The 27,500-nt window shown below is 35.4% G+C and overlaps 1 protein-coding gene and 1 long non-coding RNA gene across 2 annotated transcripts in view; both read left to right on the top strand.

Moving 5' to 3' along the window:
- Nucleotides 1-27,500, top strand: part of LOC136830727 (uncharacterized) — a 281,759-nt gene that overhangs the window by 180,242 nt on the left and 74,017 nt on the right. The gene's annotated exons all lie outside the window — the stretch shown is intronic.
- Nucleotides 1-27,500, top strand: part of fng (Fringe glycosyltransferase) — a 109,414-nt gene that overhangs the window by 81,868 nt on the left and 46 nt on the right. The window contains exons 4-9 of the mRNA XM_067090523.1: nucleotides 4,721-4,868; nucleotides 5,891-5,976; nucleotides 16,896-16,966; nucleotides 18,264-18,358; nucleotides 21,306-21,388; nucleotides 22,915-27,500. The exon at nucleotides 22,915-27,500 is cut by the window's right edge and continues 46 nt beyond it. Coding sequence (XP_066946624.1) covers nucleotides 4,721-4,868; nucleotides 5,891-5,976; nucleotides 16,896-16,966; nucleotides 18,264-18,358; nucleotides 21,306-21,388; nucleotides 22,915-22,969 — 538 coding nt within the window. The 3' untranslated portion in view covers nucleotides 22,970-27,500. The remainder of the gene's footprint in view (nucleotides 1-4,720; nucleotides 4,869-5,890; nucleotides 5,977-16,895; nucleotides 16,967-18,263; nucleotides 18,359-21,305; nucleotides 21,389-22,914) is intronic.

The raw sequence follows: 27,500 nt of genomic DNA, 5'->3' as shown, positions 1-27,500 counted from the left end.
CTCCTTTCCCCCTCCCTCCTCCCGCCATGTTATTGTTCTTTCCACGTTATTCTCGTATCTTTTGTTGGGTCGGTTTTTGGCTTTTATCTGTTGTTATGCCTTGTTTCCTTCCATGGCAAGACTGGAAGCTCTCTCTCAAGCTCTCTCTCTCTGCTTTTTGCGTGTCCGTGCGGGTGCTTGACCATTGTGAATTATAATGATGGCAATAATGATACAGAAAAGGAGAAAAATGGGGGTATCAGAGTGATGATAATGATATCATTATGGAGAAGAAGCGAAAGAGGAACATCAGAGTTTTGTTAATGGGCTCTTCGGATTGGTCCGTGCGGATGCTTGGCCATTGTGAATTATAATGATGGCAGTAATGAGACAGAGAAGGATAAAAATGGGAATATCAGAGTGATGATAATGGTATGGAGAAGAAGCGAAAGAGGACTATCGGAATTATAATAACGTTGATAAGAATGGGAATATCAGAATTATGATAAAAATAATGATAAGGAGAAGAATGGTTTTATCAGAATTATAAAATAGGTTTATCATCATTAAAATGATGATATTGGGAGGAAGCAAAAGAGGGGTCTCAGAATTATAATAATGATGATAATAGGGAGAAGAAGAAAAGCGGGTTTATCAGAATTATAATAATGATGATAATTAGAAGACGATCAGAATTATAATGATAGTAATTATAAGAAGAAGAATGAGAGGCATATCAGAATTATAATAACGATAATAATATGGAGAAGAAAAAGAATATAGAACTGCGTAATTTGAGTCGTGTCTTTTATAGAATTCGCCCAATTTGTAACTTTGTATTCCGGTTTTAAAATTGTGTTCATGACTCATTTTCTTCCGTTGAAATAAAATACAGGTCAGGCAGAACAGTAGAATGACCCATGACTCCTGAGAAATATGTTTATGCTAATGGATCTAGGATTCCTTTAGTTCAGACTTGGCGCAAGTTCTTTCTTTCTCAGTGTCTTCTCTGTAAATAAGAACAATCTAAAATTCGGAAGGAATGAAATTCGCGGATTTAAAGATATCAAAATTCTTAAAATATGAAAAATCTGGAAACAGCAGAATAAAATAGAAACACCTGAATTATTTTTGTATTCAAACCATCAAACGATGAATAAAATCACTATAAAGGATTAGGTCAAAACAAGGGAAATAGTTATAAAGTAAAAAACTTGAAAATTGTAAAGGAAAGAAAAAGGCAAATTCTAAAATCTAAAACTAGGGGACTCCAGAGCTCACATACGCACTCTCTCTCTCTCTCTCTCTCTCTCTCTCTCTCTCTCTCTCTCTCTCTCTCTCTCTCTCTCTCTCTCTGTCGGCTAAGCTCCGCAAACCGTCACATGGGAGGCGCTGTAATAATATATAAAGCGAATTTGTGTTCTCTTTTAACCTTCTTGGCCCGCCTCCTTTCCTCCCTCCACCCCCTTGTGTAGGACCCCCCTCCCATGTGCAGGACCCCCTACAACTCCCCCTACCCCTCGCGAATCCCCAGTATACAGATGGCGCTCATAGATGAACACGAGAGAAGTTGAACAAGAATTATGACTGGGCGGAGGAGGCTCCTAATGGGACGGCCGTGGCAGGTCATGAGGAAGGTGAGGAAAGGTCAAGGAATTATCTGCAATCCGTAGCAGAGATCTCTTTCAGGGGGAATGAATAACTTATGGCGAGATCTGCTCGCGCTGGTTGATATTTGCGCGCTCCGCGGTTCCAATAAGGTTTGCTGGATTTGCAGGTCCCAAGTCGAGAGTTCTGGGTAGTTTTGGCTTTCGGTTTTGTGTAATTTGGAGGTTAGGTTGCTGGTTGATTTTTAAATTTTTAGCATATGCCTTTTGGTTTGTATAGTTTGGGGGTTAACTTATTGGTAATACTTATATTTTTAGCATATGCCTTTTGGTTTGTATAGTTTGGGGGTTAACTTACTTGTAATACTTATATTTTTAGTATATACCTTTTGGTTTGTATAACTTGGGGGTTAACTTACTTGTAATACTTATCTTTTTAGCATATACCTTTTGGTTTGTATAATTGGGTGGTTAGTGGTATTACCTATATTTTTAGTAAGTTGTGTATTTTGGACGTCTACGACCAAAGTCATTATAATGCCACTGGTTATAATAATTTTAATAATTTAGTTATATTTTTTCTATTTATTTATTAGTTTGGTAATTTATTTTTCCTTTAATTATTTTTCCTTTTTAAGAAGTGATCTTTCTGTAATTCCGATTACCTTCTGTTACATCTTTCTAATAAACACCATGTTCTATGGAAGCTTTAATTATAAGTCAGTGGCCCCTGTGGGCTTGTTCCACACGAATAGGATTCATATGAATAATAATAATAATAATAATAATAATAATAATAATAATAATAATTGAAGGGAGAAGACCCTTTTTCAAACTTGTTCGGTTAAAGAGAATAGGAGCATCAGTGGAATTGATTTTATATAAGGTCTTTTCAATTCTTCTTACTCTTTTCTTTTCATCAGGGCTGGTATTTGTTAAGAGCTGACCGATCAGTCAGTCCGTGACTGCATTCCCCGACCGAAAACAGCCTTTGTTTAACGTTGCTTTGTGATTTGGCAGAAATCACCTGCGGGAAAATAACGTCAATGACGCTCTTTCTCCATCCAGTCGTCATTTGTTTTATATGCATTTCCCACCAAATACTCTGTGATAATGATCTCGTTTGACGGGATTTCCGTTCATCTGAATACTATCTCGGGGCGAGTTTCTTGCAAACTCTTGCAAGTTTTTATTCCCAACTTGCCAGCTTTTCACTTGCATCGTCGAGTGTGATACAGCGACAAGTATGATACTTACCTCGGCAAAAAGCAGTTCTAAATTACATCAAATTACATCAACCTTTTGTTGTTATCCTGTCGACTCTCGGGGCCTCATTATGACCCATTGCCTTTCGTGCAAGACTGCCAGGGTATGTGGCAGTTCCTGTGACTCTTGGTAATATTACTACGCAAATGCCTGTGCTCAGCCCTCGTCGATTATACGGGCCAAGGACAGACGCCATTGTATTAACGCTCGGGGCAGTGAGTATGTGTGTGTGTGTGTGTGAGAGTGTTTCCTTGTGCTGCATGAAGCCAACTTATTAAGGAGTTGCAAAGATGAATGCGTAAATGGCAAAGAATGTATTGATATTGTATTACGTACGAAATTAATAGCCCTCAGTGGAATCTTGTTGTGAGGGTATGCGAATTAGCTATTCAATTCTCGAAACAATATCAAGTTCCTTCTTCAATTTGGTGCCAAAATTTGTCCATCGTTTCCATTTTGATCTTTCGTCGAAGCAAAGTTCTTGACTTTCCTTCTATTTTGTTACTTTGGTTAGGCAAGGATATTAGGTTGCCAGTCCTATCGGCCTCAAAATTAAAAGAAAAATATAAAAGTTCGGTCTAAGTATTCATTTATTTATTTGTTTGTTTATGTATTATTATTTTTTTTTTTTTTTTTTCATGGGTGCTGATCCACTTAGGTTTTCTGAGACCTTGGCAGGATCTGGTTTAGAGATTTATGGCTGTTTGTAAATCATGCATTTATAGTTTCAAGGTTGGGCTGTTTATTTTTACACCTATCTCATTTGTTTATACATGTTATATAAACTGTCGTAATGTGTGTTTTTAGTATTTTTATTTAATTTATTCATTATGTGACAAGTTCATTCGCTCTCCTGACAGCGAGGTGAAACATTCCCATTTCGTTGATAGTAATATAGTAAATATTTACATATATATATATATATATATATATATATATATATATATATATATATATATATATATATATATATATATATATATATATATATATATATTAGCTATATTTTGATATATGGGCATAACACCTCGGACAAAAGGGAATACAGTTCCTTAATTAAAAAGTCATAAAGCTTTTAGACTAAATGCATTAACTTGTAAGCACTGGAAGAGGCTTAACCACTTAGCAAGAAAGAGCTTTCTGGCATGAAAATAAAAAAATATATATATATTTTTGGAAACGGTGTAAGCAAATGACGTAGATTCCTGAGGAATGACGAAAGCCATGTTTACAAATTGAGGAAATGGATGATTTTTAGACGATTTTATTTACAAAATGTAAAGAGAGAATCCCCAATGATCAATTATGTGTTTAGATGTGTAAAAGTGCACTTTTATAGTCGGATTTCCATACTTATATATATATATATATATATATATATATATATATATATATATATATATATATATATATATATTTATATTATTTTTTTTTTTTTTTTATATTTTTTTTTTTTTTTTTACATCAACAGATCATTAAGTGGCGATTTTATGTGGAGTTCCGTGTTTTTTGTCTGATTTCATTTTGTAAAAAAAATTATTTGTTTTTAATTGGTGTGACTTACCTGAATATTTATAGTTGTGTATGTAACTCGAATTTCACCATGCATACCAAGGTCTGTGGAGATGTTTACTTGTTTATTCATACCTGAGTGGTCATCATATTACGTGAATGAACGTATGTGTATGTTTGTAACCTGATTTCATTATACAGCCTGCAAGAACGAGTGTATATTAATAATGATTTAACTGCTTTTTCGTGGTGAATTGTATTTGACCCCACACTATATTCTTTACATAACCAACCACGTGTTCTTACTTCGTCTCTATGCCTGGCGCCAGTCTAATGTTGCTCGTTGTTGCCCACAGGTGGTGGTGTCACTTCGACGACGACAATTACGTGAACGTGGGGCAGCTGGTGAATACCCTGGCTGACTACGATCCCCTTCAGGACTGGTACCTGGGCAAGCCCTCCATACGAGCGCCCTTGGAGATCATCAACAGAGATAATGTTTCGGTGAGTAGAGAGAGAGAGAGAGAGAGAGAGAGAGAGAGAGAGAGAGAGAGAGAGAGAGAGAGAGATTCAGAACTTCAGTTTGAAAGTATTGGATCAATAGAGAGAGTTAAGTCAAGTCAAATCACATTCAGAACTTCAGTTTGTTTATCTTAATAATTCTGAAGTATTGGATCAATAGAGAGAGAGAGAGAGAGAGTTAAGTTAAGTCAAGTCACATTCAGAACTGCAGTTTGTTTATCTTAATAATTCTAAAGTATTGGATCAATTGAGAGAGAGAGAGAGAGTTAAGTTAAGTCAAGTCACATTCAGAACTGCAGTTTGTTTATCTTAATAATTCTAAAGTATTGGATCAATAGAGAGAGAGAGAGAGAGAGAGAGAGAGAGAGAGAGAGAGAGAGAGTCAAGTCAAGTCAAGTCAAGTCAAGTCAAGTCACATTCAGGACTTAGTTTGTTTATCTTGACAGTTCTAAAGTATTGGATCAATAGAGAGAGAGAGAGAGAGAATTGAGTCATTCAAAACTTCAATGTTTTTTATCTTAGTATTAAAGTATTGGATCAAGAGACTTTTGATTTAGTATTAAAGTATTGGATCAAGAGACTTTTGACATTTTGCATAGGTATTAGGAAAAAAGATAACTTTTGGGTAATTTGAATCTTAAAAAAAAAAACACTGCATGGGCAGAAATAGGTTATGAGAGAGAGAGAGAGAGAGAGAGAGAGAGAGAGAGAGAGAGAGAGAGAGAGAGAGAGAGTCAGAAAATTCACATTCCAGTCAATCATTTTTTTATCTTACAAATATTGAGTATTAAATCAGCAGATACTCTCTTTTTGCATAGCTTTTAGAAAGATAATCATTGAGTAATTTTACTTTTTTGGAAAAACACTGCTTGTGGAAAAATGACTTATGTACAGAATATTAAATTTTATTTAGCATTTCAAAAAAATCAGCATTAATTTCAGTATATAGTATTCATAAGGTAAAGTAAAATATTAATGTTATATTTTTCGTTATGTATTTACAGCAAAGAATCTCCTTTTGGTTTGCAACGGGTGGCGCTGGGTTTTGTATTTCTCGATCTCTGGGCCTCAAGATGATGCCAATTGCTGGGTAAGTGTTGTTATTATTATTATTATTATTATTATTATTATTATTATTATTATTATTATTATAAGTCAAGAAAGGTTCTGCACTTTCACACACTATATATATATATATTATTTTTATTATTAATGTTATTATTATTATTATTGTTATATGAGTCAATAAAGGTCCTGCACTTACACACTATAAGTATATATATATATATATATATATATATATATATATATATATATATATATATATATATATATATATATATATATATATGGTTTTGGTTTTTAGTTTATATATATATATATATATATATATATATATATATATATATATATATATATATATATATATATATATGGTTTTTGGTGTTTGCATATATATATATATATATTATATATATATATATAGATAGATAGATAGATAGATAGATAGATAGATAGATAGATAGACAGAACATTAGCTTGAACATATGTTGAATACTGTAGTAACACTGAAACCAAAATTCCCTTAACAATCTGAAAGAAAAACACATTTTATAATGAGCCATAAAAAAAAGTTCTCACCACGCATGCAAATGCCACTCGCTGTTCAACAGCACGTGTTGCAGTGTTTGTTTAAAACCTGTTTTTTTTATACGTATATATATATATATATATATATATATATATATATATATTTTAAGTCATTTTTTATGCCTTCCTTTCACCAAAGTATCTGCCATTGTCTAACGAGTATCACGTGCTCTTCGGCGCAAAAAACCTGTTTATAGGTTACCTTGAAGATCCAGCACCTGCCCGTCTGATTGTTGCTCCTTCTTTATCGTGGCTTCTGACTGGTAATGACTCGAGACACGCAGGCTGTCGTTGTGCTTGGTGGGGAGGTTTGTTGGGGGGGGGCGCGTTAGGATTGGTTAGATATGGAGATAGAGTTAAGTAACATTTTGCGCGTGTGTCCTTATTAGCTTATACCGAATGAAAGTTGCGTTTGTCAGTAACAGTAATCCGGGTGTTACTTAGGTTGCTTAACTTTCTGCGATTCTGGCGAAAGTGGTGTTACTTATGTTACTTAACCTTCAGTGATTTTGGCAAAAGTGGTGTTACTTTTGTTACTTAACCTTCAGTGATTTTGGCAAAAAGTATTTCATTTGTTGCATGATTGTTCATTATTTTTACATTCGTAGATAACAGGAGCTCTTATTTATAATTATCCCACGAACAAAATTACACTGCGAGAGACTGAATAAGTTTTGTAAGGAGTGGAATGTTGATATTTCTTGCGTTCTCTAATTTTTTAAAGTTTTTTTTTTTTTATTATGGTTTAGAACCTCCCGTTTACCGTCTACATGTGTACAACCATGTTTCAATTCAAGATAAAAAAAAATTGCCTTCTACTTATGTACAACCCTGTTTCAATTCAAGATAAAAAAACACTTGCCGTCTGCTTGTGTATAACCCTGATTCAATTCAAGATAAAAAAAAATCCACCTTTTTATATATTTTTTGTTACCTGAAACAAAGGTCCACCTCTGGACGAAAGATTTCAACGCATCACAGCAAACCATCCGAGCGAAGACGCATTTTGATCTAAAAGGCGGAGAAATGGAAGGTGCTGGTAGGTTGGGGGAGGGTGTTGGGAATACTGGGTTGTTGGGTTGGGACGGGGGAAGGTGGGAATGCTGGGTGGGTATTGGGTATGTGGGTATAGCCAGTCTGTACAGCGTGGTAGTGAACATGCTCACCTTGGCACACAAGCCAATACATTTGGGCACGCGTCTTCTTCAGTTTTCCGTATATATATATATATATATATATATATATATATATATATATATATATATATATATATATATATATATATATATATATATATATATATATATATATATATTAACTAAAACTACTATCTACATCATTTATAAGTATTTTACTCTTACTATTTAAACCCGTGGAAATCTAATTTACAAATTGGAAATAGGAATAAATCCTGTTCAACCGCGGGAGATTTCGAAATATCCTTCCAGGAACTAATGTATGTAATCAGGCTGGGGCATGCCCAGTGTGTTCACATAATTAAATGTGATGATTCGTGTTTTTCACGGAGAGATGTGGCCCATGGATTTTCTGGTTGAATTTTAAAGTGGTCCTCAGTTCCTCAGTGTTGAGTTTTCGTTTTCTTTGTTTTATATTAAGGTAAAATTTGAATCAGCAAGTTTCCTTCATCGTTCTCCAGCACTGTAATGATAATAATAGTGATTATTATTATTATTATTATTATTATTATTATTATTATTATTATTATTATTATTATTATTATTATTATTATTATTATTATTATTATTATTATTATTATTGTTGTTGTTGTTGTTGTTGTTGTTGTTGTTGTTGTTGTTGTTGTTGTTGTTGTTGTTGTTGTTGTTGTTGTTGTTGTTGTTGGGAGAAAAACTCACTATCACGAGAGTTCATAAATGTTCTAAAGGATCCACAATAATGTAATTTTACACGATCCTTTAACAGTTATATTATTGTGGACCCTTCAGAACATTATTATTATTATTATTATTATTATTATTATTATTATTATTATTATTTTAGTTTGCCATGTCCTTTAATAGAAATGTGAAATAATTGTTTTGAATATACGTAGCTATTAGTAAAAATGATAATTGTTGCTTGCACAGCCTGTATATTTTGTTGGCAAAGCATTATTCGAGATCTACAGGTTCTTTAAAATAAACAAGCAATTGGGCTGTAATGACTGACGAGAGGTGACAAACAAAGGAGGGAGGAGCAGAACAAAACGAAAAAGTTACCTTAAAATTAATTTATTTACAGTAAGCTATGTACATATTTACAGTCGAGTCAGGTTCAATTAAATTTAAAATAAATGAACATATCATGAATAACCAAAAGCATCATAAGGATGAGCAGCTCAACAGACATTACAAATGACGAGTCAAAAAAAACGTAAAACATTAGCAGCACAATTACATTTACATAAATTCAGAACCTAGAACAAAAAATCCCAGAACAATAAATGGTCAAATCAATAAAATAGATTAACAAATCATGTATATCATGAATATTGTTCGACGAAACAGCCACAATTAACGGGAATGCAGGACATTTAATGACACGGCAACCATCTCGTCCTCAAGCACAGTGCTGACGTCCTCCTCCAGTACAAACGACCACGACAGAGCCGACACGGCAACCATCTCGTCCTCAAGCAACTTTTTCCAGTTGACAGAGCCGACACGGCAACCATCTCGTCCTCAAAAACTCTCCATTGCTCTGCTGCCAGGATCTGACTCGCAGGTACGAATACCTGCTGCTGCTACCCCAACGGACTCTCTGCTGCCCTCAACGTGACTCGTTGCTACGAACCTGACTGACGAAGTCTGACGCCATCCATCAGACGTCAACTCGCCAGCAAGAAAAACAAAGAAAACAAAAGAGGCAACAATTTCCCCACCTAACAGAAAAAAAAAAAATTTACAATAAAATTTTTTTTTAAACAAATACTCTCCCCCGATGTTGCCACACCACCGCCAGCCAAAACAGAACCAATCCTGGCCTAAGGTCGCCAATATTATGATCTCGCCTCTCGAGATCTACAGGTTCTTTAAAATAAACAAGCAATTGGGCTGTAATGACTGACGAGAGGTGACAAACAAAGGAGGGAGGAGCAGAACAAAACGAAAAAGTTACCTTAAAATTAATTTATTTACAGTAAGCTATGTACATATTTACAGTCGAGTCAGGTTCAATTAAATTTAAAATAAATGAACATATCATGAATAACCAAAAGCATCATAAGGATGAGCAGCTCAACAGACATTACAAATGACGAGTCAAAAAAAACGTAAAACATTAGCAGCACAATTACATTTACATAAATTCAGAACCTAGAACAAAAAAATCCCAGAACAATAAATGGTCAAATCAATAAAATAGATTAACAAATCATAAACATACAAAATCATGAATATTAACAGGCAGCAAAGCGATGAACATCCTCAGACGAACTCAATAGAGTCGACGAAACAGCCACAAGCTGCTTAACGGGAACACTGCAGGACAACTCCGACAGAGCCGACACGGCAACCATCTCGTCCTCAAGCACAGTGCTGACGTCCTCCTCCAGTACCGACGACCACGACAGAGCCGACACGGCAACCATCTCGTCCTCAAGCAACGTACTGACGTCCTCCTCCAGTCACGACGACCATGACAGAGCCGACACGGCAACCATCTCGTCCTCAAAAACTCTCCATTGCTCTGCTGCCAGGATCTGACTCGCAGGTACGAATACCTGCTGCTGCCCCAACGGACTCTCTGCTGCCCTCAACGTGATGAACCTGACTGACGAAGTCTGACGCCATCCATCAGACGTCAATCGCCAGCAAGAAAAACAAAGAAAACAAAAGAGGCAACAATCCACCAAGGGAACAATCGGCAAGCGATTGTTCCTAACATTATTATTATTATTTTAGTTTGCCATGTCCTTTAATAGAAATGTGAAATAATTGTTTTGAATATACGTAGCTATTAGTAAAAATGATAATTGTTGCTTGCACAGCCTGTATATTTTGTTGGCAAAGCATTATGCTACATTTAATTCGTATTTCAGGTACAAACGTATGCCTTTTTTTTTTAATAAGAAATTACATCCACTGTTAATACACAACTGTACTATTGAAAAAGTAGTATTAATAAAAAAGAAAATGGGAACATCAGGAGTTTCAAACTTGGAGGAAGTTCTAATGATGTATATATATATATATATATATATATATATATATATATATATATATATATATATATATATACTGCAGTTAGTGTGGTCAGAATGTTTAATGTGGTAAATGAAGTATTCACATTGCTTTTCTATAATTCATGTAGAGCAAACTCAATGATATTACAAAGTGAAAGTAATGAGATTGTAATTTTTTCGTGTTTTGTTATTTTCCTCGTAATAGTGTAATAGTAATCAATTGTATTTATTATGCCACATTATAATATCGCGTGAGGGTACAGTATTGGTTAGACTCGGGTTTGTCAATACCCAGTACCCAGAATCTTACTTGCCAATAAAGCTCCTTTCATATCGTAACGATATCGCTGGAAGGGAGGCTTTTCGCTTTCGAAACCTTTCATAAAAACAGGAAAAGATATAAAAAAAACCCATGAACAAAATCGCGCCGTGTTCCAGTAGAACCTTAAGATAATCCTTTGCGGTCGGTCCGCGTGTCACCGCCGGCGACGCCAGGCAATCTTGAGCTTTAAGCTCTCAGTCAATAAATCTCAGTGTCCCCTGTCACGGCTGGTTAATTCCAGATGAGATACCGGCGGGGGAAATGCGTCTTTAATGTCACCTTATCTTAAGGTCGGTAATTGGATGTTGGGGGTCGGCCCGAGGCCCCCAAAGGCGGCGCACGGAAGTTTGAATCACGACGCGCCTGCGCATTAGGCGCAGTTTGGCGCGCTCCCGGAAAAAGGGCAGGTGGTCTGTGGAAGGCCACGCCATGATGGTAGCCGAAAAAGAAACACTTGATCGTTCTTTTTCTTTCTTTTTTCTTTCTCTCTCTCTCTCTCTCTCAGCTCCGCGCCAGAAGGAAATTCGTTTTTAAAACGTCCGTCATTGTGTTTTTCGAAACGAACAGCGGATGGCTTTTGTCTCTGCTTAGATAGTGTTTGTGTGTGTCCGAGGCCAGGATTTCTCATTTCTCTCTCTCTCTCTCTCTCTCTCTCTCTCTCTCTCTCTCTCTCTCTCTCTCTCTGAAAAATGATTGTAGACAGTCTTTTGCGCTTATAGTCTGTGTGTGTACTGCCAAGTAAAATTGAAAGATTCTCTCTCTCTCTCTCTCTCTCTCTCTCTCTCTCTCTCTCTCTCTCTCTCTCTCTCTCTCAAATGTAAGAACTATAAATATTGTTGACAATTTTTTGCTCAATCTCAGTTTTGTGCTGTTAAATAAAATGTAAAGATCTCTCTCTCTCTCTCTCTCTCTCTCTCTCTCTCTCTCTCTCTCTCTCTCTCTCTCTCTCTCTCTCATTCCAGGTTAAAGACAAAGCTCTCTTTCCCCCATTCTGAGCAAAAGACAAAGATCACGAAGACAAAAAGGGGTCGCTGCCGGCAGCCTCATACCCTGTAACTAATTGTGTGGCAAAAAGGAAATTAAAGTACACACATATGGCTTGGTTCCATCCCTCAAGAAGCCCAAGAGAGAGAGAGAGAGAGAGAGAGAGAGAGAGAGAGAGAGAGAGAGAGAGAGAGAGAGAGAGAGAGAGAGCCTTGTATTTCATTTAGATGCACACTCACAGACTAAGAGCGAAGGGTTGTTTACAAATTTTCTTACATATGTGTGAGAGAGAGAGAGAGAGAGAGAGAGAGAGAGAGAGAGAGAGAGAGAGAGAGATGAACAGACAGGCAGACAGAAAGACAGACATCCGGTAAACCTGTTCAACGCAAGTATGTCATCGTCGCTGAAATATATGTGAGGCAAGAGGACTTTTGAAAGTCGGTTTTGAATTATTTTAAAAGTCTTTTATAAAAAAACTTCTTTTCGAGTATTAATTAGTGTCAGTATGATTACTGTTAAAACAGGCTTGTTAATTTTAGTATAATTTCTTTTGCGTTTTATATATTTAAAATAAGTGTTTGAGGCAATTTCTGTTTGAATCATATATTGCTACAAGCCATTAGGAATGATTGGGGACTATATATGATAATAAAACTGTTATTATTATTATTATTATTATTATTATTATTATTTATTATTATTATTATTATTATTATTATGATCGACGCAAGATACTCGAGAGAAATAAGGCTTAAACACGACCTCCCGAGAACAGAATCCTGCCTGGAACAGGTGATAACAAAATTGGGGCTTCTGAGAGCTTCAGTTTTCCCTCTCACTCTTTTGACCCAAAAGTAGCCCCGGGCGATATTTGATGCTCTTATGTCTCCTTCTTCCTCTCTCTCCCTCTCCCTCCCTTCCTCCTCTCCCCCCTTCATCTCCCTTCTCCCTAAACTGCTAAAGTCTCGCCCCTCGCATCCTTTTCCACCTGGTTCTTGGCCCTAAAATCATCTCAACTCCATCTGTTAATGCTCGTCTTTCGTCTCTTGTTTACAAGTTTGTTCAGTTTCATCTTCTTCTTCTTCTTCTCCATTTGAGATGGACGAGGCTTTCTTCTGTGTGACATGCTGTGAGGTTGACGTTCGTTTAGCTGGTTATAAAGAGGTTGTTAATTGTTAAATCTTGCTTTATTGAGAGATCCTTGAGGACACGTCTTTATGCCACGAGAGATTTTGTTAAGTTTTGTTATAGTATTACATTTAGATTAAATTCATTAATATAAGCCTGAGAATGTTGTTTGGGAATAGGCCACTTTTTTATCATATTTTACATTTTTTATCATTTACATTTTTTGTCATATTCCACAATTTTTTTATAATTTACATTTTTTTAAATTAGAATATCATAATTCTACATATAAAAATTTAGAATATGACATTCTACATTTTAAAATGTAGATTATGACATTCTACATTTTTTAAAATGTAGAATATCATAATTCTACATTTAAAGATGCAGAATATGACATTCTACATTTTTAAAACAGTGTAGTCATTGTACTACATTTAAAATGTAGAGTATGAAATTCTACATTTTTTAAACAATGCAGTCATTGTACTGCGTTGGAAAATGTAGAATATGACATTCTACATTTTTAAAACAGTGTAGTCATTGTACTACATTTAAAAATGTAGATTATGAAATTCTACACTTTTAAAACAATGCAGTCATTGTACACACTGAAGTATCATTATCATATTTTTCTAATTAAAATTTCATAATAATTTCATCTGAGTCTTTGTGTCTTTAGCCTGGGTACTTCCAAGAGGTTCTTTGTTGCCACCAAATGTGTGCATACGTGTATGCGCATAATTGTGGAGTGCTATGACTCATGCAACGTGTAATACGTGTGTGCATTGCATTTTGCATGCATGCATTTGCATAGACACCGTGACCGTCCTAATGGAGTAGACTATAAAGTAAGGAAAAAAAATAATACGAAAACAATACGACGGTAAACAAGGATGTTTGCTTTTCCAAGGGCGCACCATTCCCTTTCAGAACAGAAATGGGTTATATTGACATAGAGGACTCTCTCTCTCTCTCTCTCTCTCTCTCTCTCTCTCTCTCTCTCTCTCTCTCTCTCTCTCTCTCTGTGTGTGCCGGGTGTTTATTGATTTATTTTTTCGTTTCATCTGCATATGAAAAGTATTTTTTTTTTTATGATTTTGTACCCTGCTATTATTATTATTATTATTATTATTATTATTATTATTATTATTATTATTATTATTATTATTATTGCAAGTATCATATTGACTGATGCTATAGTTTCTTTTGTTGATAAGTCTGACCATTTTTATTTACTTTTAAAACTTGCAGTGTGCGCTCTCTCTCTCTCTCTCTCTCTCTCTCTCTCTCTCTAAATTCAGTCTCTCTCTCTCTCTCTCTCTCTCTCTCTCTCTCTCTCTCTCTCTCTCTCCGAGAAGGACGTGAACTTAAATTGCAGTCTCTCTCTCTCTCTCTCTCTCCGTCCCAAGAAGGACGCACAGTAATTGCCATGCCACCGGAACATCTCAATAGCGAAGGCCAACGTTCCCCATTGAATGCAATTCGACAAATCTGTGGTCCAGGTGTTGCAGGGTGGAGTGAGAAAGAGAGGAAGGAAGGGAGAGGGTAGGGAGGGGGTGGAGGGTGGAAGAGGAGTGTTTGTGAAAGGGGTTTTTGTGTAAAAGAGGGTGGAAGGGTGTAAAAGGACTGTCTGGAAGGAGGAAAAGGATTGTGTTTAGCGAGGGAAGTGGTTGAAGGGATTTCTATGGCTGAGAAGAGAACAGGGAATTTATAGTGTTGTGTACTGGTATGTATGTATGTTTGTATGTATATGTGGTGGAATTTTGTGTATGTATTCGTGACGGAGTTTTCGTGTATGTGATTATGATTAAAGTTTGTGTATGTATTTGTGATGAAATCCTGTTGGCGTATGTCTGTATATTTGTAATGGAAACCAATTTATGTATGTGTATGTGATTACAGCTTGATAATGCATGTATGTGTGGGTTATGAAGTCATGTGTATATATGAATATTCGAGTGCATATGTGTAAATACACGCTCACATTTACATAAGGGATAAAATATGGCGCATGTGTACAAGTACTAAACACATTTATGTATACGATGAAAGTTTTTCACATATGGATGAACATGTATGTACGAATATATTCATACACGTGCATCGTCCGTTGCAAACCTACGTACGGAAACACGCTCGCGCGGAGGATACCAGTTACGTAAGAGGAAGATCATTGTGTATGTAAGTATGTACGGGTCAGGAAGATTTGTATTTGTATGTATGGAAACAAACTCATGTTTTTACTCGTGAATAAATGCCTTTTGCGAGGTCTTAACGAAGGAAAAAGATTTTGCTAAGTAGGGAGCACATCTTTGTGGTTTGCAATTATATTTTCTTCAAATTTACAAGAAGTCTAGCGATTTCCTTTTACAATGAGTCTAGCTATTTCCCATTAATGAAAATATAAATATATTGTATTCCAACATTAGGTATGTATGTATGTATGTAGAGTGCTTCTTTTGGGAGTTGGAAGGAGAACAAAATGTTAAAGTAAAAACGGGTAGAGAGCCTTAATTGACCATACTGAAATTCATGTATACGTAGGTATGTATAATTATACAAATTTATGGATGATATCAGGATCGTATACGTTTTAATGATATGCAGGATAATGCCCGTGTGTATATTTAGCAATTATGTAAGTTTGAATTTAATAAATTTATTATAGAATTATGTAGGATTAATCTCTCTCTCTCTCTCTCTCTCTCTCTCTCTCTCTCTCTCTCTCTCTCTCTCTCTCTCTCTCTCTCTCATCTCTCTAATGTAATTTATTTTGGTTCCTGATAAAAATATATAATTTCTGAGTTTGCACTGTTTGCCTACACACACACACACACACACACACACACACACACACACACACCCAAAGTGAGGATGGTATTTCCGGATGACAGGGGGCGGGGGTGGGGGCCGGTGTCAGAGGACTGGGAAATGAGGTAACAGCGGAAGTAAATATCCTCTTATCGATGGTATTAGAGTCATTCCCCCCTTTTTGTTCAAGAGATTTGATCATGAGAACGAAAATGCTTTTGAAAAGGAATGCGCGATTATTGGAGAAAGCTGTGATAATATTTCTGGATTTGTAAGATTTGTGTGTACTGTTAAAAAAAAAAAAAAAACTTAAATGCTTCATTTCAATAACAATTTTTTTTTGCGGATTGCCATTGATTATACGTAAGGCGTTTCTTTTGTTAAGTAGTTTTTTTTTTTTTTTGCAGAGTTATCTACCATTAATCGTTGATTTTAATGATGGAATTGGTCGTTTGGTTATTGAGGTGATTTATACAATTATTATTATTATTATTATTATTATTATTATTATTATTATTATTATTATTATTATTGAACTAGTTATTACTTGAAAAATGACAACAGTCCGTGTACAGGCTTCTGTTGGGACAAATTTTGTCACCCAAGAGCTACCTTGTCAAAATAGTTTTTTTTTTTTTGGCAGATGTTGTCACTTAGATACCATGTCAGAATCTCGGGTGTGACAAACCGTACGTCATTCCAGATATATTGTGTCAAAATTCGTTGTGGCAAACATTTTGTCATACAGATACACTTTGCTTGGTCTTTTGTGACAAACTATAAGTCAGAATCTGCTGGGAAAAACTGTATAGATATCCTGCAGAGATGCTAATTCAGAATCTGCTGTGACAAACAATGTAATTTTGCATAGTCATTTTTTTCTAATTTTTACTTTTCCTTATACTTTCAGAGGAGGAAAATTCATAAGTGTAGGAGAGAAGATCCGGTTACCTGATGACGTCACGTTGGGATACATTATAGGTAAGTCCTGCTCTCATTATCTCCCTGCACAGTGAACTGCCTCATCTGAGGAAGGCCCGTAAGGCTTATCTCTCCCTTCATAAAGATGGGATCTTCGACCTTAAGGTCTTGTTTGTTTTAGAATTTCCTTTGCCCTGAAAAGCAGAACTCGATCGGTGCTACCAGCGGAGGAGGCTCCATTGTTAATGATGATGATCGTTCCAGTTTGTAATCAGTCATTATCATAACTATTCTTCTTTTTTTTTTTCCTTTTTATTGGGTTCACTGGAAAAGATAATGACTTTGTACTCTGATGAAGGTTTCAGGTTTCTTTGTTAGTGCTTAGTTATCCTTTTATTATCAGTTGCTTTGTCCAGTATCAACCTTAAACACTGCAGTGTAATTTGGTCTGAGTATTATTATTATTATTATTATTATTATTATTATTATTATTATTATTATTATTATTATTATTATTATCGGTGTCAGTAGTAACTAAATTTGTTTTCACTTAATGTTTGCTATAAATTTTGTTTATATAATTTCATCACTGAAAATTTTTTCCAAATATTCGCGTGAAAAAAATTATTACAAAGACATTATTTAATGAAATATATTTATAAATTCGATGGCTATAGTTGCTCTGACTCCAGCTAAAGACCATAGAAATTGCAACGCCAGTTGACGACAGTATTAAAAAAATCACTCTAAACTCCTTTCTTATATTAATAAAATCAGTCTAAAATCCATTCTTTTGTCCATAAAATCAGTTTATTATCCTTTCTTTTATTTATGAAACCAGTCTGGAATCTTCCATTTTTTATTAATAAAATCAGTCTAAAATCCTTTCTTTTGTTGATGAAATCAATCGAAAATCCTTTCTTTTATTAATAAAATAAGTCTAAAATCCTTTCTTTTGTCAATAAAATCAGTTTAATATCCTTTCTTTTATTAATGAAATCAGTCTAAAATCCTTTCTTTTATTAATAAAATCAGTCTAAAATCCTTTATTTTATTAATGAAATCGGTCTAAAATCTTTTATTTTATTAGTGAAATCAGTCTAAAATCCTTTCTTTTATTAATAAAATCAGTCTAAAATCCTTTCTTTTGTCAATAAAATCAGTTTAATATCCTTTCTTTTATTAATGAAACCAGTGCAAAATCCTTTCTTATATTTAATGTAAAAACTTTCTTTTGTCAATAAAATCAGTTTAATATCCTTTCTTTTATTAATGAAACCAGTCTAAAATCCTTTCTTATATTGATAGAATGAGTAAAATCCTTTCTTTAATGTTTCTTCTTCTTTTGCAATTTCAGAACACATGCTGGGCAAGAAGCTAACAGTGGTTGACGAATTCCATTCACACCTGGAGCCCATGCGGTTTCTCAACACGGACTCACTAGCAAGACAGGTAAGATCTCCCTTCATTAAACCTGAGCTACTTTAAAGCATCTCTCTCTCTCTCTCTCTCTCTCTCTCTCTCTCTCTCTCTCTCTCTCTCTCTCTCTCTCTCTCTGAGCATGCGCCTCAGAGTCTCAATGTAAATCGTACCTGATTAACGTCAAAATTGCTCCAGATTCTAAAGTATCCAAGGGGTTTTAGAAAGTAGCAGTTACGTGTTAGTAGGCGCCTAAGCTCGTAATTATACCTTTAACGGCTTATTCCACTTCATCTTTTGAGAAATCCACTAACATTTATTTGGTTCAACTGATTCTCCTTATTTATATTGAAAAGTGTATGATGAAATTGCACCAAACCTTTCTTTTTGCCGTCTGGTGCAAGCGGTGTAAAGGTGGAGGGAAACACAGAATCTTATGAAAAAGAGTAATGGTTTCAGCAGCAGTTTAATTTTTGTTCGGATTGACATCATCATATTGCAACGCCAGGTGACTTAATAGGTGTATTAACAAGATTTACCCGCGACATTTTTCAAACCTTCAGTGTTCATTCTCGGGGTAATTAGTCTATTTACCTGTGCCACTGTGCTTGATGTCCACGTTGTTTGAGCTGCTAATGCCGCCATATTAGCTGCATCCCGACTCTGCTTTTACCCGGCAATTGTTGCTATTATCAAAATGGATTGCAATTTTCACCCTTGTTATTAAGAGCTGCATAGGCAGCGATATTTGCATCCTTTATTAGGGGCGTTATTTTTGGTTCTGAATTGCTAGTGCCTTATATAACACCTGCTTGTACTTCATTCCACTTCTGCTTGTTCATGTTAGGAAGTCTCATAACTTCAGGGTCCCAACTTCTATATCTTTAGAGTAACTCTCTCCAACTTCTACATCTTTAGAGTAACTCTCTCCAACGTCTACTTCTTTAGAGTAACTCTCCTCAACTTCTGATTCTTTGGAGTAACTCTCCCCAACTTCTGCTTCTTTCGAGTAACTCTCCCCAACGTCTACTGCTTTAGAGTAACTCTCCTCAACTTTTCATTCTTTGGAGTAACTCTCCCCAACGTCTGCTTCTTTCGAGTAACTCTCCCCAACATCTACTTCTTTAGAGTAACTCCTGCAACTTCTGCTTTTGCGTAACTCTCCATAACTTCAGCTTCTTTAGAGTCCCCAATTAATGTTTCTTTAGAGTAACTTTCCCCAACTTTGACTTAACTCTCCCCAACTTCTACTTCTTTAGAGTAACTCTCCTAGCTTCTTCAGCTTTAGAGTAACTCTTTGCAACTTCTGCTTTAGAGTAACTCTCCATAACTTCTGCTTATTTAGAGTCCCCAATTAATATTTTTTCAGAGTAACTTTGACTTAACTCTCCCCAACTTCTCCTTCTCTAGAGGAACTTTCCCCAATTCTTATATCTTTAGAGTAACTCCTCCCAACTTCTGCATCTTTAGAGTAACTTTCCCCAATTCTTATATCTTTAGAGTAACTCCTCCCAACTTCTGCATCTTTAGGGTAACTTTCCCCAATTCTTATATCTTTAGAGTAACTCCTCCCAACTTCTGATACCTTTAGAGTAACTCCTCCCAACTTCTGCATCTTTAGAGTAATTCTTCCCAACCTCTGCGTCTTTAGAGTAACTCTCCCCAATTTCTGCATCCGTCGAGTAACTCTCCCCAGCTTCTGCTTCTTTAGAGTAACTCTCCAACTTCTTTTTAGTCATTCGTTTTCCATTTCCTACAACCAAGTCAACTTTACTCTTTTCTTCCCATCTTCCTTTTGCCTATGATACCTAACCCCCACTTCTCTTCACTTCCCACTCCACTTCTCTTCACTTCCCACTCCACTTCTCTTCATTTTCCATTCCACTTCTCTTCATTTCCCACTTCATTATGATAAACCTACAACGCCTCGAACCTCTCAGGAGGACACGAATCGGTAGATTCGCTGAAGGGGGTTCTCCGGCCCCCTCACCTACTGCTCTTATTTGGTATCAGCCACGCCTTCTGGAAGAAAACCAGTTCGCTACGAGTTAAAGCATAAAGCATATCCACCAGGCTTGGGTATGGAGTTGGGTGGGGAGTTGTGGAGAGGGTATTTTGGAGGGAGTAGGGAGCCGGGGTGGGGAATGGCCAGGCCAGGGATTTTCAGGAGCTTAACTGGAGGCTAGGATGAAATTGGTCTGGAGAGATTAATTATTTTTAGTTTATCGCCTCTGCAGCCGTCGAGATGATGGTGAGTCTGTCCGTCTCATTGGCGATCGCGGGCATAAAAGAAAGGAAGAGATTTTGTCGTTAACTCGAAAATTTTAGATTTCGTTTTGGTTCAGGTGGTCTAAATTGCACAGTGTTTTTGGCCTAGTGGGCTTTTGTCTATATTTGGGTGTTTTCGGCTTAATTTTAATTTATGTCACTTTGCTGTGATTTAAATTTATTTTCTTCACACTATTTTAGGACTTGAGATAGTCCTTTTTCTTGGGTATATCTTATAGTCATCAAGTTTTATGTTTATTTATGTATGAAGTTAATGAATGCTTTTCATTATATTTATATATTAGTATCTAGTATTTCATTATGATATATATTTTTATATATGTATATACTTTAGATATATGCAGCATGTATACATACACACAAACATATATATATATATATATATATATATATATATATATATATATATATATATATATATATATATATATATATATATATATATATATAAACACTCATACTTTCACAATATATATATTATATATATAAACACACACATACTTTCACACCATACAGTTGCTTGTTGAATTTAAACCACGGACTCAAACCACAATAATTTATGCCACAACTTTTTTGTTTTCTCTCATTCATAATCACAGGAGAGAGAATCTCATGTATAATTAGTCAGTATGCTTTTCACGTTCCGTCCAACAAGTCTTAAAATATTTTCTCAATTCCTTGCCCGCGCCAGGTGAGCTTCAGCTACTCCCAGTATGGAAGCGAGATGAACGTGTTACCCATACCTGGCTTAGATGAGCGCCTAGACCCCACCAGGTAAGTTTGTTGTGGATGCTGTGGCTGCCCTCTCTCTCTCTCTCTCTCTCTCTCTCTCTCTCTCTCTCTCTCTCTCTCTCTCTCTCTCTCTCTCTCTCGATGTTGATGTTAGCTCTCTCTCTCTCTCTCTCTCTCTCTCTCTCTCTCTCTCTCTCTCTCTCTCTCTCTCTCTCTCTGAGCTTTGGTAAGAGTTGGAATATGATGTTGATGTTAGCTCTCTCTCTCTCTCTCTCTCTCTCTCTCTCTCTCTCTCTCTCTCTCTCTCTCTCTCTCTCTCTCTAAGCTAGGTAAGAGTTGAAATACGATGTCAGTGTTAGCTCTCTCTCTCTCTCTCTCTCTCTCTCTCTCTCTCTCTCTCTCTCTCTCTCTCTCTCTCTCTGAGCTTAGTTAAGAGTTGATATGTTTGGAAATTTATGTTTATATAATTTTAATTTTTTTTTCAAATGAGGAAAAGGATTTTTACATGAATTTTAGTGTGATTTTCGTTAATGCCGTATGCGTTATAATGTGAAGTTTGCAATGTTTTAGAAAGTTTTTCTTCCTTAAAAAATTTAATATTTTGTAGAATGATTAATGGGCTTTTAGATGATCTGTATAATTCTTCATTTGTTGATAGCATTATAGGTAAAATTAACAATTTTTTTTATATATATTATATATATGTATATACAAATATATATATTATGTGTATGTATGTATGCATGCATGATTGTATGTATCATGAGAAAGAAATCGAGAATTCAATACTGATTACTGCATATTGTCACATGTATGGATTCTGACTCGGCGAATGTGTCAAGTACATCTCAAGTACAAATATATAAAATCCACATATCCAACCTATTCAAACATCGTTTGAGTCGAAAGCATCCCCAAAGCAAATCGTGCCTTGGTCAGCACACATTCCTCGGGAGCTTGTGTGTGCGAGAGTAAAGACTTCAGATCCTATTTTGTATGTACACGCTGTATTGGGGACCCTGGGCCTAGAATGCTCACTGGTTTGCGTGCTCAGACTCACAGGGATTTGTTAGGAATTTCTTCTGTGCAAATCTTTCGAGCAGTTTAAGGGAATATTGTGGAGTAAAAGTTCGTAAAATGTTGAAGAGCTTGGAAATGGATACTTTTTTTTTTTTTTTTTTTACCCATTGGACACATTCGCCGAGTTTCTGTGAATGCAAAGGCCAGTGTACAATAGAGACTTGATTTCTTGGGGTCTTTCCTACTGTACGTACATACATAAATGCATACGTACACACGAAGACACACATACACAATATATATATATATATATATATATATATATATATATATATATATATATATATATATATATATATATATATATATATATATATATATATATATTGTCTTGCTTAAAATATTCGAAATTATACAGCGCTTTTGACCAAAATTTGTTGTGCCCAACTTTATTTTAACATAAAGTATTTGTGTGTGTATGCACATTATATATAATATATATGTTTCATCCATTCATTCATTAATTATTACTTCCATTCTCCTTTCAGATTGCTGTCACTGCACTGTCTACTGTTCCCGAACTACCACTTCTGTCCGACGTAGCATTTGGACAGAACGTCTAAAAACGCGTAGTGCTTAGGGACTGTTGATTTTTTTTTTTTTTTTTTTTTTAGTGCATCTTGAATATTTAGACTGAACGCGATAATCTCAATTGATTTGCTGTGATATTAGGAAAGGTAATTAATATTCTGTTTCCGTCTAGAATGGTTTTATTTTTTTTTCGTTTATTTTATTTTGATTGGGTCGGTCTTTCTGATCTCCGGATTTTTTTCCCTCAAAGGAGTAGTTTTTTGTTTTGTTTTTATTTTAAGGAAATTGATTGAATGGCAGTTTTTTTATTTTTTATTAAACTTTTTTTTTAGCTCTCTTGAGAACCTAATTTTAAAAATTTCTTTTTTAAAATTATTGTTTTTTATTTTTGTTCGTGAATCGTTAGACGATTTTATTTTCTCACTAAACTTCATTCATTTTTATTCTTTCAATGATTAAAATAGGAACAAAATTCGAAATCGGAGCATCAGAGTCAATACAAAATGATATCTTAAAATCCCTTTCGTAGAAATATCTAGATAATTTAGTTTTTTTTATGTAGTTATTCTTTATTTCCATTTCACAAGTCTTTCATCGTATAGTCGAAGACAACTGAATCTGGTGCGCACATAGGATAAAGAGATAAAGAGAGATAGAGAGAAAGAGACAATTCGGGAATAATTAAATATGTAATTATTATATACCCTTATTGTCTAGCCATAGAAAGACACTTATAATAAGATGGTAGCACTGCTCACACGCTGTTTGTATCCAAAGCTTCTTTTTTTTTTACGGAAATACTGATGGTCAGGTTTATAAATATTTTTTCCCATAATTCCCCGTTCCCCTGGTCCTCTTGTCTTTTGGGGGGGTCCTTTTTGAATTCCCCTAATCTTCATCTGTGATTTGTATTTGAATTTTCCTAATCTTCATCTATGATTTGTATTTGAATTCCCCTAATTTTCACCTGTGATTTGTATTTGAATTCCCCTAATCTTCATCTATGATTTGTATTTGAATTCCCCTAATTTTCACCTGTGATTCATATTTGAATTCCCCTTATCTCCATCCGTTGTAGTTCCCCTGGTCCTCTTGTCTTTTTTGGGGGGATCCCTTTTTGAATTCCCCTAATCTTCACCTGTGATTCGTTTTTGAATGCCACTTTTATCGTCCTGTTGAAGTTCCCTTCCGTGTATCGAGGGATTCATCTTTTTCGAATTCCCCGTTTTTTTTTTAATACTTTAAGTTCCCGGGGTTCCTCTGTGGAAGGGGATTCGGTTTCATCTTCCGTTGTTTTTCTGGGGAATCGTTCTCGAATTCCCCTTTCTTTTATACTTACTGTAAGATCTCCCATGGTAGTTAACTGGGGGAACTCATTTTTCATTCGATCCCAATTTTTTTTTTTTTAGCTGGGGAATTCATTTTCCATTCTTTATCTTCATTGGTTATTTCCTTTTGCCTTTGAAATTAATTATATTTTTTATCGAAGGAAATTTTTTCCAAACCCCCGTCTTCCATTATTCGAGGGAACTTTCCTTTTCATAGAAGCTTGAAATACTTTCAATGGTTTTTACTTTCTAGTTTTTGTAATTCTTTTTCCGAAGGCTCATACGCACAGTAGAGCCATTTCAAGAAAATCTCAGCGAACGGACAAAAAAAAAAAAAAAAAAAAAAAAAGAGATATGGATAGTTTCCTTTACTTTTCCGTCTCTGGAGAATATTATAGGATCATCTCGTAAGGTGTTTGCAGACACGACCGTTGTGATAGATGATTTTTTTGCAATTGCTTTTATCAGACGGGGAAGGAAAGTAAATGATAGGTTGTATATTATGTTGTGATGAGTATATTAATAAATTTGTTGTGCGTGAGACTGTGTCAGTTTGAGAGAGAGAGAGAGAGAGAGAGAGAGAGAGAGAGAGAGAGAGAGAGAGAGAGAGAGAGAGAGATTCCACTGCTTATCAAGAGCCAGGTGGAAAGTGTATTAGTGTCAGCGATATTCTAAAACCGGTTAATTGGATAGCGCGAGTTGCAAGTATGAGTTTTACCTCTGCAAGTGCCGACTTTGAAATGTGGCTTCCTATGCTCAAGTTTTATATATCTTCCGCTCGAAATGATGTAGTCGAAGTAGCTGTCTTATAAAATTTGTAATGAATGTTCTTAGAAGATCGAGGGAGAGAGAGAGAGAGAGAGAAAGAGAGAATGAGCGATAGAGAGAAATGAGGAAGTGTACTGGAGACCACTTAATTCAGAACATTGATTAATTGAACTTATTAGGAAATTCCAGTTTAGTCATTGTTTACTTCTCGCGGAGCCTCGTGATTGGTCGGCTTTTCGGCTTCCTCCTTCACGTCGAGGTCTGTGATTGGATGGCATTTCAGCTCCCTCCTTCACGTCGGGGCCTCTGATTGGTCGGCTTTTCAGGTTCCTCCTTCACGTCGAGGTCTGTGATTGGACGGCATTCCAACATTTTCATTGGTTCTCGAAAGTGGTTAGGAGCTCAGTGATTGGGTGAAATTTTCCAGTTTTTTACGAGTCATGCAACATGTATGCATAGCATTTTTCAGTGTTATCTGGAATGGCATTAGGACATTGGAAATCCGTCATTGCATGGAATTTGCCATTTTGCATTTGACCTGGAATGACTTAGGTCCTGAGGCATTACAATAAGTACCTTCATGGCTTGACGAAATTGTAAACTTTTCCAGTTTGTCCTGGAAAGGTATTAAGAGTTCCATGACTGGATAATGCATCAACACTTCCAGATCTTAGAAAGACGCTTAGGAAGCTGGAATTTGATCTTTGAAGAGAACGCAGCGTTGGCGACTTTTTGTTCATATCGAGAAATCAAAGAGTGGATGCTATACCTATTCAAAGCATTTTGTCTGAATAAAATAGTATACAATCTTCTTCACTTTGTACTCGTAGGAATTAGTATCATTTAGAAATGGACGAGAGAAGATAGTGTCAGTCATTATATGTTTATTATCATAATGTCAGCTTAGCGTTAGGATACTTTTTGATCCCATCTTTAGGATATCAGTATCGTCATCATTCCAGCGATAGCTAGTTTCACTGATATGTCAAGTTTCACTGATATGTCAAGGTTCACTGATATGTCAAGTTTCACTGATATGTCTAGTTTCACTGATATGTCAAGTTTCATTGATATGTCGAGTTTCACTGATATGTCGAGTTTTACTGATAAGTCAAGATTCACTGATATGTCGAGTTTCACTGTTATGTCTAGTTTAACTGATATGTAAGGTTTCACTGATATGTGAAGTTTCACTGATATGTCGAGTTTCACTATGTCATTTATGTCAATAGCACTGCCATCATTCCTGCGTTGGAATGCATTGTTGGTGGAGCCTGCATTTAGGGGTCTTCAGTGTTGACACCATTCCAACTATGGAATGTGTTACTGATATTTCCTTTCAAGTCGACGTGACTGTCATCGTTCCAGTGTAATGAAATGTGTTAATATTTTTCTATAAAGTTTGAAGTCATTCCGTCATTCCATTAGTGGAATGTAACGATGTGACGCGTCTCTCTATCCCCGATATTACAAGGAATTCGAAATTGGTTAAAATTTTTATATAATTTCAAAAATCTTATCATTTCATTTTTTCTCTCCCTTCGACTAGATCAGTTCTTAATGTATGTTGAAATATAACTGATTCTCTTTATATGAAAAGACATGATTATATAACACGTAGATGTATAGCTCTATATATATTTTTGTTCTTCCAATTATCTCGACAGTCTATATCTATATATATATAAGCTAGTCAGGTGTACATTTCGTTTATATATATATATTCTATAATCAAATGCGTATATATGTCATATGTATACCTCTATTCGCTTGCACATATAAGTGTACATAATGGACGCACTGTGATAAAAATCTTGTGCCTTCGCTTCGATTTTTTATTATTATTTTTTTTTTTCAAATTGGAGTCAAGGCTAATTTTGATATATATGTCAGAACCATCAATTTCTTTTCTATGGGAATTTATCTCTATTGTGTTGTCATTATTGTTTAATAATGAGAGCATTGTGGGCGTTTCGTTCTCATACTCTCATTGTAATTCTCTAGTATTGATGGTTGATAGTATAATGTCCTCTGCAATATTTCCTTATACTCATTGTAAGTGTTTCGTGGTTGTCCGTGACAATCATTACAGTCGTCATAATTTCGTTTCATTGTAGTCATTGTACGTGGTTGTTTATTCAGAATTCATCGAAATTTTACCGTCCAACAATGGATGGGATCATTGTAAATGTGATGTTACGTTGTTCATTGTATCTGTGTGTATTAAAGACAGCTTTGATGTGTCAAAAACTTCAGTTTTCAGAAATGATTGAGTTCATTGTAAATGTGATGACGTCAGGTTTTTCATTGTATCTGTGTATTATCAAGACCGCTGTGATGTGTCATTGTAACCTTAGGTTCTTCATTGTAATTGTGATGTTTGAATGTCATTAGAGCTTCCCGTTTGTGTGTTTTTATTAAAATATGTATATTCATTTAACAAAAAC

Source organism: Macrobrachium rosenbergii, chromosome 47 (genome assembly GCF_040412425.1).
Source record: "Macrobrachium rosenbergii isolate ZJJX-2024 chromosome 47, ASM4041242v1, whole genome shotgun sequence".
Classification (NCBI taxonomy): domain Eukaryota; kingdom Metazoa; phylum Arthropoda; class Malacostraca; order Decapoda; family Palaemonidae; genus Macrobrachium; species Macrobrachium rosenbergii.
This window is presented reverse-complemented; position numbering and strand designations above follow the sequence as displayed.